The 10,097-nt window shown below is 42.6% G+C and overlaps 3 protein-coding genes across 6 annotated transcripts in view; 2 read left to right on the top strand and 1 right to left on the bottom strand.

The window, feature by feature from the left end:
* LOC104719431 (50S ribosomal protein L13-like) lies at positions 101-2,183 on the top strand. The gene is made up of 6 exons (XM_010437369.2): positions 101-263; positions 359-431; positions 714-785; positions 1,009-1,175; positions 1,326-1,437; positions 1,779-2,183. The coding sequence occupies exons 2-6, from the start codon at positions 384-386 to the stop codon at positions 1,995-1,997; spliced, it is 618 nt and encodes a 205-aa protein (XP_010435671.1). The 5' UTR covers positions 101-263; positions 359-383; the 3' UTR covers positions 1,998-2,183.
* On the bottom strand, positions 2,317-6,951 carry LOC104719430 (protein TPLATE). The gene is made up of 7 exons (XM_010437368.2): positions 5,623-6,951; positions 4,902-5,498; positions 4,346-4,707; positions 3,955-4,258; positions 3,729-3,851; positions 3,130-3,579; positions 2,317-3,037 (listed from the first exon to the last, which is right to left on the bottom strand). Exons 1-7 carry the CDS (start codon positions 6,754-6,756, stop codon positions 2,483-2,485), a joined length of 3,525 nt encoding a protein of 1,174 aa, XP_010435670.1. The 5' UTR covers positions 6,757-6,951; the 3' UTR covers positions 2,317-2,482.
* Positions 7,074-10,097, top strand: part of LOC104719429 (transcription factor GTE11-like) — a 4,816-nt gene continuing 1,792 nt past the window's right edge. For 2 of the 4 annotated variants that reach the window (XM_010437366.2, XM_019231222.1), the window contains exons 1-4: positions 7,076-7,298; positions 7,497-8,578; positions 8,657-8,705; positions 8,792-8,875. In XM_010437366.2, coding sequence (XP_010435668.1) covers positions 7,538-8,578; positions 8,657-8,705; positions 8,792-8,875 — 1,174 coding nt within the window. In that variant the 5' untranslated portion in view covers positions 7,076-7,298; positions 7,497-7,537. Of the gene's footprint in view, positions 7,299-7,496; positions 8,579-8,656; positions 8,706-8,791; positions 8,876-9,270; positions 9,336-9,575; positions 9,643-9,731; positions 9,819-9,900; positions 10,017-10,097 lie in introns of all 4 variants that reach the window. The other 2 variants (XM_010437367.2, XM_010437365.2) reach the window with 2 other exon arrangements.

The raw sequence follows: 10,097 nt of genomic DNA, 5'->3' as shown, positions 1-10,097 counted from the left end.
GGGGGGGGGGGGGGGGGGCTAAATAAGTAAATAGAATGGAGATGGAGATGAAGGGGTCGGCGAGATTAAAGTCCATTGGTCGACTCTAAAAACTTTTAGTATTCAGAAGAAAAGAAAAAAAAAAAGAAGGAAATACCAAAACTAGCCCTCGGATGCGCCTCCTTCCTACCTAAAACCCTTTGATTTCGAGCTCACTGGTCACTCTTCCTAGATCTTTCCATTCTCACCGCCACCGTCGCTTCCGGCCATTTCCCCGGTTACCTGTGAGTTGCCTCCCTCCGTCCGCGTTCTTTCCCACCTATAAACTTATGGTCTAATTAATGATTTTTTTTTTTTGTGTGTGTGTGTCTTCCCAAAGTCTTAAAACAGCTGAAGAGCGAACGATGGCGACTCAGGCTGCTGCTGCCGCCTCATTCAATGGCAACTTAAAGGTTTTTCTGATTTCTTCAAAATTCCAGGCTTTTTTTTTTCCTGATTTACCACTTAGTCTGTCAAATAGTGTGATCGATTCGAACATTTTATGCCTTCTTCTTCTTCTTCTACATGTTTTGTTCATCCATCATTTCGAGTTCCTAAACTGTGATCGCTTCCCATTTTACCTTTTTCTCGCTTCTAGTGAGACTAAAATTCTCAGTGTGCCGCTATGGTAATCTTAGATTATGAGTAGATGCTACAAACGACAACTTTACTCCCTAAATCGCTTCTCTGTGCAGAAAGCTATGGCAGGTATCAAGCGTATCAATCTCGACGGTCTTCGTTGGCGAGTTTTTGATGCCAAAGGCCAGGTTCTCCTCTCTTTCTTCTTCTCTCTCTACTTTTGAACTTGAGCTTCGTTTGTCTGTTCCTTAACGTCCACACTAGTTAACGTAATTTAACATTACCACTAAGCTGCCTGCCTTATCTTATTCAACCTTGAACTTAAAACACACATCATTTCGGCTGTGTCTTTGTATTTTTGTTGAATTGCCTAAGGCTTTCATTTCATTTCTCATGTGTGTTTTCTACTAGGTTCTTGGTAGGCTAGCTTCCCAGATTTCAACCGTGCTTCAAGCCAAAGATAAGCCTACTTACTGTCCTAACCGCGACGATGGGGACATCTGTATTGTTCTCAATGCTAAGGAAATTGCCTTCACTGGTAGAAAGCTCACCGACAAATTCTACCGTTGGCATACAGGGCAAGTTGCTCACCCTTTTTTTTTCTTTTTTGCTTCTGTAAATCTTCTTCAGCTACAAGAAGGGGGTTTTTTTGTTCATCTCTTTTCTAGCCAGTATCTCCCATTTGCTTCTACTTACTTTATTGATCTATTCACCTCTTTTTACAACAGGTACATTGGACACCTCAAGGAACGAAGTCTGAAAGAACAGATGGAGAAAGATCCCACAGAGGTCATACGCAAGGCTGTCCGGCGCATGCTTCCAAGTAACAATCTGCGTGATGTAAGTACGCTGTTGATCCCCTCTCTTTTAGATTTACTCTGGCTACATAGATTACCCCATACCTTGCTTTTACTTGTACTTGTTGGAATCCCCTCGTGGGTTGGTTGAGGTATAAGATTCTTGGTACCTTGTCTCTACTCACCCATCGGTCTTATTATTGATGATATATATACCCTTGTTTTGCAAATGATTTAGGTTTGCAAACACTTGTTTCGACCATTATGTTATTTGTTGCCTATCTTTGCTGGGAAAACTGACTTATTTGTATTATTGATACATTCTCACTTCTCAGCTCCTTGACTTATTTGTTGCCTATCTTTTCTTTCTTTGTGTGGGTATAGGACAGGGATCGGAAGCTAAGGATATTTGAAGGTGGTGAGCATCCATTTGGGGACAAGCCACTTGAGCCATTTGTGATGCCACCTCGTAGAGTTAGAGAGATGCGACCACGCGCAAGGCGAGCAATGATCCGTGCACAGAAGAAGGCAGCGCAGGCAGAAAGTGGTGGGACAGAAGTTAAGAAAGGAAAGAAGAGGACCCCCGCTCAAGCAACTGCGTAGAAGGATTACTTCAGAGGAACCTAGTAATGTGACTCGTCTTATTATCTGTAAGCAACGTTCATAATGCAGGCGTGGATAAACTTTGAAGGCTTTCTTGTTTATTGAGTACCAGACAATAGACATGGACCTGTTTCTGAATGTCAGACACTGTATCACACATGAAGCCATGGGATCTGTTTCTGGTTATCTTTCTGTTTTCTTCGTTGCAAAACAGAGAAATCTCACGCCAGAATTATTGCATAAGGGTCGCTTGATTTTCTCTTATTGTTGGGAATTAATCAATCTTTGAAAAATACGTACATGCATCAATCATGCGATATTTGTGAATACGACACAAGATTTTCATAGTCGTGTCAATAACAGTAACAACCTCGTTTCTTTTCTTCAACAACAAAAACAATACACCTACACCTACGAACAAACCCCACACACAAAAAAAGAATACAAAAGATTGTCTCACCTTCATCTTGAAACAATAATCTCTCTCAGTTAACTTTTGTATATTTTCTATCTTTACACAAGATGTGCCATTCTTGGAGCACTGCAGCCTGAAGTGCCATGTGCTCTGTTTCTTCTGCTGTCAGCTTAGACAGTGTTCCTTTTTCCTTCTCTTTTTTCTTCTTCTCTTCTTTGTCCTTTCCCTCTGCTTTCTCCTTTTTCTCTTGTTCTTCTTCATCATCGTCTTCTTCTTCTTCTTCTTCTTCGTTCTCTGATTCCTCCTCTGTCTTCGGAGTCTTCTTCGGCTGAGCTGCCTTCAACAAAGCTATCCTCTCCATGGAGATCTTCAGCTTCTCGGCCGCGGTTGCCTTTACCTCGTCCTCCGGCATGTACTCAACGCCCCCGTCAGTTAGATCATCACACCATCCCTGAAGATCCGACTCTATTTGCTTTGTGATTGATGCTTCTGAGGCTCTAACCACGAACTTGCACATCATGGTGGTTGTCTCGTCACCCAGATCCATGTTCCTGCTCACTTCACTAGCCCCAAAGATCATCATGCCCACAAAACCTCCATGCCACGTTTTTGCAGCGTAACAAAGCTGTAGTGACATCACGTTAGGGTTTATTAGACCATCAATCCAGTTAACGAACATGAAGGATAATAAGACCATGCTGGAACTAATGAAATCACCTGAAAGCCAGCAACTGTGCGTATGATGTGGGAACAGACTCTGTGGAATGGCTTGGATGATAATGATTTAAGTCCGCTTAAAAATGGTGAAGCACCATACTGTTGTGCGGCTGTTGCCATGAAGCCGCTTCCTTCATACATATATGTGCCAGTGTACTCTGCAACAGCTGGCAAGCTAGGCCACAAACGAAAGAACTCGACCGGTGAGATTTTGTGCGGGAGAAGAAGCTCAGTCAGTGGAATCTTGTAAGGCTGACATCTTAAGATCACAGGCTCTCCGAGTTCTGCTTTTGAACCTCTCTTTTGCTTCATGATCTGTGGATCCTCCTCTAGGTAGTCACCGTCATAATCTCCTCTAGCACCACGGAATGGATAGTAGAGGACTTGAACCCAGAAACCACATCTTTCAAATTGGGACACACCGACGGTGACACTGCATTGTACAGGATCCTACAAGAGTAAAGCACAGAGTGGGTTGATAAGACAGCTAAACCGATGGATCTGTAAGAACAGAAATTTTTTTACAACTGGCAAAACTTTAGATATTAGAGAACTGTAACGAGATGGGAATATATAAGCATTGAAGACTGAAATCCAACCTGTGAGACAAGATTACGCAGCTGCCGCACTGCTTGAGGAGAACCATCCATGAAGTATAGTGCACCGGATAATCCAACCCGTATATCCACACGATTCAGTTCAAGTTCTGTCAAATTAATTATCTGAAAGGTAACATGAAGCATAAGAATATGTTGAGACGCTTAAGTTTACTAACTAAACTATAATCAAGTTAATGCAGGATGACACACTAGAATATATACCAACCTTCAAGTGCAAAGTGACCCTTCCATCATTTGTATCTGCTAAATGGTAAGCTTCTATATAGCAAGGATCACTGCTTCCAGTCAAAGGATATGCTGTGGGAGGAACCTTGATAGAAGCCGAGTCGACTCCTTTTGTAAGGAAGAGAGTTAATTCAGTGGGCTTCGGCCTCCAAAGCTCTAGAATGGCCCTGTGAATTAGACCTTCTAATTTTCTATCTTGAGCAGCTGATGGTTCGTAAAACTGAACAGTAAGCTTATGGTGGCTAAATGGGTAATCTCCTCTTGTCTCACTAACTCCAGCCCACCTGGAATAATAGGTTGTGTGAGTTCTAATCCAGAAATAGTGTAAAACTCACGCAACAAAAGGATTACAAGCAAATGAGAAAGCTCACTTTCTTTCAGGAAGATTTGAAACATATTTGATCCTCTGCAATATTAAACGGGTTTGATGTTTGCTAACTGTATCTGCAGCAGCATGGTTCCTATACTCCTCAAGCTCTTTGGTTATTAATTGGCCAGCTCTTGCATGACGTGATCCCATCCTCTGGGCGCATAACAAGACTGCCTGAACATCTTGTAGCCTATTCGATGTAGTTGCAGCGGCGTCCAAGTTAAAGAGAACCTTATGTATATTTGCTATGATAATATTTAGTGGATCATCAGGGTCATCAGCCAAAAGTGGATCCAGGCCTTCTAGATCAATATGTTCTGCGATGGTCCATATAAGACGCCCAAGAATTCTAGGGGTATTTACCTGCCACGGTAGATCAATATGTATTATACATGGGAAAAATAAGAAATTGACAAAGTTTCAGCCCCCAGGAAATAGTTACTCTATAGTTTAGTATTAATAAAGAAAGTCATAGCTAAACCTCTTCAATGATGAAAATATATAACAGCAGAAAGTTACCAAAAGTGACTTCTAACTTTCAGCTGAGGCTTAATTACCTCTTGGAGATCCTTAACAAGCTCACGCTGCAAGTTCTGCAATCGCGTCTCATTTAATATTTGATCCTGCGATGCACCATCTTTGACCCTCTTTACTCCTCCACGGGTATCGTAGATATGGCAGAGCCTAACAAGTAACTTCAAATAGCAATCTATAGCGTATGTCCTGCCATCACAATCCCATTTGACACAAGGCCTGCAAACTTCCACAACTTCAAGGGCTGGTTCTGTCCAGTTCAGAGCACCATAACCAGTACCATATGCTAGTGCACCAATCACTCTGCTCTCCATACCCGAGTTTTTTTGTTCAGGCAAAGGTAGAGATAACTGGAAGCAACTTTCCACAAGCATTGCCACCAGCTCTTCCCGAAATAGGCTTTTACTGGTCACACTATTGAGATCATCTTTAATCCTAGCATCTTCAAAGAGAGAAATAATATCTGTCCCAGGCAGAGGCTTCTGACCTCTTCTGGCACTTTCTCTGGCAAAAAGGTGAACACATAGAGCTGTACGGCAGATACAGGCTAATGCATGCATCCTGTCAGATTCTGCTCTCAGGTTCCTCACCATAAGCAGTAGTCTTCTAAACAAAGAGACCTTCGAAACAAGTTCCAAAAAGAATAATTCAGAAATCATAGGCCACAGCTTCAAAACAATTATACAAAACAACAACCAATCGAGAACTTAAATACGTATTGAAAGAAGTAGAAAAATCATATACCTGCATATGCAGATCAAGCAAGTGGAGGTTCGTGACAACCGCCCTGACTATACTCTCTCTAGCAGAAGAAAACTCTTGGCGGTCCCAGAGTGTTAAAATTGCAATAATGGACTGTGAAGCCCACTCAGGCTTGCCTCCGGCAACATCTGCCAGGTAAAGCATGTTAATCCCGACTTCAAAAATCAAAGCTGGATCCAAAGAGGAAGCCAAGAATGGCGCCAAATGGGTAACCAAATCTGAAACGCCAACGAGCTTCTCGGCGTTGGAGTCCACAACGGTGGCATTAGCAGAAGCAGCAGCAGAGGAAGCCTTGGAAAGCTGTCTAATGACTTCGACACTACCGGAAGCAACAGCCTTGACAGCAAAGACAAGAGGGAAAACAGTGGCTCTGAAGGTTTCAACAGGAAGGACTAAAGACCTAGCCATCAAAGCGCTTCTCTTTTTCCATACAATGTCAACCATAGAAGAGACCCACTTGGACCTGATGGCGAGGGAATTCTCGCTGTCAACGAGCTTGTCGCCAGCAAGACGGCTCATCCGCTTGGAGTCGAACTCCTGGAAGAGCCTACCAACGGATTCAAAGGCAACCTTGGAGACAGCGTCGGATTTGTCAAGCATGTTCTGGCCGATCCGAGCCCACCAGGTGGAGACCTTATCGAGAAGACCCACATTGTTCTCGCACAACGTAACGAGATCATCACGGGCGAGGATGCAGCCAAGAGTCTCGGTAATGGAGAAACGAAGGTTGTCGGATGGGGAATCGAAGCAGGAAGCAATCTCAGTGCTGCAATCAGAGATGAGTTTAGGAAGCGAGAAGGAAGGGAGAGCGGCAAGGATGGATACGGCAGCGGCGGTGACGTCGGGGTCGGGAAAATGAAGATCCGTTTTGACACCTGAACAGACGGTGTCCCAAAGATCCGGAGTCAGGCGAGTGGATCGGATTAGATCGAAAGCGAGCTTCTTACAAACAGCGGACGCCGGAGAGGCAACAATCTCCTCCACAGCAAACTTAGCGATCACGGAGATATCACGTCCGGCGGCGGATTGCTGGAGCGCCTGAAGAAGCGCCGATGACTGGCGAAGCGCGTCATTAGAGCGGAGGTCCGCCTGGATCTGGGCGAAAAGAATGTCCATAACCGGATCGAATCAAGTTCAAATTCGAGATCCAAGAGGGACGAACCTGAGCTTAGCTGTCTATTCTGTGTACGGATGCGACATGGAACTGTGGAAGAAGGATGTGTAAATCATCCATCCATCATCGGACTCGACTGAAGAAGAAGAAGAAGAAGAAGAAGAAGAAGAAGAAACAGAGACGGAAACAAAAAACAGCGTGGCGTTCCTGCGATCTGAGCTATCACAGCGTGCCGTGTCGAGATATACTTACTTAGACCCAATAAAAGGCCCAGTACAAAATTATTAAAAGCCCAAGGAACTTACCGGAAATATTGCATTCGATTTAGATCCGACGGTCATGGGCGCCGCGGTACCAAAAGACGCTCACTAGAGAGAGGGTAGAGAGACAGAGAGCGATTTTGTTCTCTCTCTCTACTTGTCTCCGTCGTCTCGTCTAGGGTTTTTGTTTTGTGGACTTTTTCTCAAATCAAACTCTCAACGTTCTCCTCTCCCTCTCTCTTCTCGCCCAGGTTCCCCCTAGGTTCGAACGGCTGCTCGAGTCGGTTAGTTCGTTTTATTATTTCCGANTTTTTTTTTTTTTTTTTTTTTTTTTTTTAAATTGCATATTGAGTGTAGTACTTGATAGACAGATAGAGTTGAAGTGATATATCGGTGATTGAAGTGTTAGAAAGGGTTTTCAGGTTTTGCTTTTTGATTTTACTTAATTGTTTCTGATTTTGTTGTTTGTTGTTGTTGTGCAGGAGGAGGAGGAGGAGGAGGAGGTTGTCACTTCCTTGGCGATATGACTGTGAGTAACGGTGGTTTCCCAGGAGATTACTTTCGTCATAATTTTGATAATGCTTCCGATTGTTTCAAGAGAGAGTCTGTTGAAGATGAAACTTTTGGTGTCCCCAGAAGGGTTTTACCCTTGTCTGACTTGTCATCATCCGAAAGGAAAAAGCTGATTCATAAGCTTCGACAGGAGCTGCAACAGATACGCTCCTTTCAGAAGACTGTTGCCCTTCCTAACTCTACGACTCTCACTAGTACACCTGCATGCAATTTGCCTCGTCCCACGAAGAGTTTTGGTATGTCACGTTGCTCTACTACTACTAACCCAGGACCCAAACCTGAGCCCCTTTCCACTTGTACAATGCTTCAGATGAAGCAATGTGAGATCCTCTTGAAACGATTGATGTCGCATCAGCATGGTTGGCTTTTTAAATCTCCTGTTGATGTTGTCAAGCTCAACATACCTGATTATTTTTCCATTATCAAACATCCTATGGATTTAGGAACTGTTAAGACCAAGTTAACCTCCGGCACATATTTAACCCCATCTGAGTTTTCTGCTGATGTCCGTCTTACTTTTCGTAACGCAATGACATATAACCCCATCGGAAACAAGGTTTTTAACATGGCTGATTCTCTCTCCAAGTTTTTTGAGTTGAAGTGGAAAACTATTGAGAAGAAGTCATCTGGAACCACCTCCGAACCAAGTAACTTGGCTACCTATGCTGACAAAGAGGTTGTAATGCCTGAGCCTCTTGCTAAGAAGAGAAAGATCAATGCTGTGAACTTAGAGCCTGCTAAACGGGTTATGGCAGATGAGGATAAAGTAAAGCTTGGCAGAGATTTGGGCTCCTTAACAGAATTCCCAGTACATATAATCAATTTTCTGAGAGATCACAGCTCCAAGGAAGATGGATCTGGAGACGATGAGATAGAGATTGACGTTAATGATCTCAGTCATGATGCCTTGTTCCAGTTGCGGGATCTCTTTGATGAGTTCATGCGACAAAATCAGAAGAAAGATTCAAACGGTGAACCCTGTGAGCTAGAGGTAATCACCCTTCTATATATAATGCTTGATCCATTTGTTAACATGACTGACAAACAGCGAATACTTTCCTTGATGTAGCTTTTACATGGGTCAGGGCCCGGAAATTCATTGATGCAACACTGTGATGGTTAGCATATGTTGGTTTTGTTGTTTGAGCAAATTCTCATGTCCTGCTCTATGATTAAGTTGTCATTTCCTCTTCCTTACTTGCAGGGAGTGAATTGGAGGACGAGTATGTTGACGTTGGTAATTATGAGCACCCTATATCTCACATCTCATCTGTCAAGACAGAAAAAGGTATGGCGCTAGCCGCTAGGGAACTCCAATGGTTTGTTTAATCTTGTTTCATAATATTAGTCTTTGTCTCTATGGAACTTTTGCAATATTTGATTTTTGCAGTGCTTATATGTTGTACTTAACCCTCAGAAGTCAAAATCATCTTAATTCCCTTTTCTTAAAAGTGTCCGTCCATCTTAATGTTTATTCTGTAATTTTTTGAAATGGAACTTACTATTTTTATTCAAATAATCTATTAGCTGATAGTCATATTACACACCTAGTTTGATAGTGATAGACGTGTTATATCTTCTGCTTATTTTACTCCCAGTTCGCTGTTTTCTTTAGTGATCATATTATTCCTTGGATTGATCTAATCAGTGGTTACTCCTTTTATGGTGCATGTAACTGATTAGGCTCTAGTAGCTCGGAGAGTGTACCAGATGATCCTACAACCACAAGATTATTGTGTTTATCAAAGGTAAGCATCATTGTTGGATTATAATTAATAATATATATGCCTCTGCAAAGGTCGGAGATACCTTTCCATAATTTGGATTGGGCAAACAATATTGGTTATGATACTGAGCTTTGATATATTCTTAACACCTGACAGATACAAAGCTTTAATACCTGACAGATGAGTTAACCTAGTCTGAAATTTGGTGAGACACTGTTGATTCTGATCGTTTTTTCCTTTTCCTTTTATCCGCTGATACAGGGTCCTGAGAGCATGGATTCGGAATCTCCCTTGGATGGAGCTACAAGCAGTTCCCCAAAGAGAAAACGTGAGCGGATATAGTTTTTGGTGCAAGAGATGTTAACTTTTGTTGATTTAAATTTCTGACCCTTGGTTTACTTATTCCTTTTCTAAAAGCAGCTTCCGTCGGTGGATTAAATCAGTTGGAAAATGCATCCAAAGGGAAGCTAAGTCCTGTTGAAGGGGTCAATAGTCATAAAGATGGTAAGCTCAGGAGTGTGACAGAAAAATGTCCGTGTTCTGATTTCTGGGGTGGCATCTCACTCTTGACCCGTTAATAATTTAGGAAATAGTGCTCAGAATGAGAAGCAACTACCTCCGGAAAAGCGTTACAGGGCTGCTCTATTGAAAAGTCAATATGCGGATTTAATCTTGAAGGCTCGAGAGAAAACTCTTAATCAGGTTAGCTGTGTTTGTGGAACTGTGAGCTGCTATATTTGGTTAGCCCTCCCTCATTAGCTCTCAAAATTATTTCCTGAAATA

This window comes from Camelina sativa, chromosome 10 (genome assembly GCF_000633955.1).
Source record: "Camelina sativa cultivar DH55 chromosome 10, Cs, whole genome shotgun sequence".
In the NCBI taxonomy this organism is placed as follows: domain Eukaryota; kingdom Viridiplantae; phylum Streptophyta; class Magnoliopsida; order Brassicales; family Brassicaceae; genus Camelina; species Camelina sativa.
This window is presented reverse-complemented; position numbering and strand designations above follow the sequence as displayed.

What these genes read in the sequence shown, in the direction of transcription:
- LOC104719431 (XM_010437369.2), top strand. Translation starts at nt 384, where the DNA reads ATGGCGACTCAGGCTGCTGCTGCCGCCTCATTCAATGGCAACTTAAAG. An exon ending in TTTTTGATGCCAAAGGCCAG is followed by an intron (nt 786 to 1,008) that starts GTTCTCCTCTCT and finishes GTTTTCTACTAG; the next exon opens with GTTCTTGGTAGGCTAGCTTC. An exon ending in TTCTACCGTTGGCATACAGG is followed by an intron (nt 1,176 to 1,325) that starts GCAAGTTGCTCA and finishes TTTTTACAACAG; the next exon opens with GTACATTGGACACCTCAAGG.
- LOC104719430 (XM_010437368.2), bottom strand. Translation starts at nt 6,756, where the DNA reads ATGGACATTCTTTTCGCCCAGATCCAGGCGGACCTCCGCTCTAATGAC. An exon ending in TTGTTAAGGATCTCCAAGAG is followed by an intron (nt 4,708 to 4,901) that starts GTAATTAAGCCT and finishes CTACCGTGGCAG; the next exon opens with GTAAATACCCCTAGAATTCT. An exon ending in TGCGTAATCTTGTCTCACAG is followed by an intron (nt 3,580 to 3,728) that starts GTTGGATTTCAG and finishes TTACTCTTGTAG; the next exon opens with GATCCTGTACAATGCAGTGT.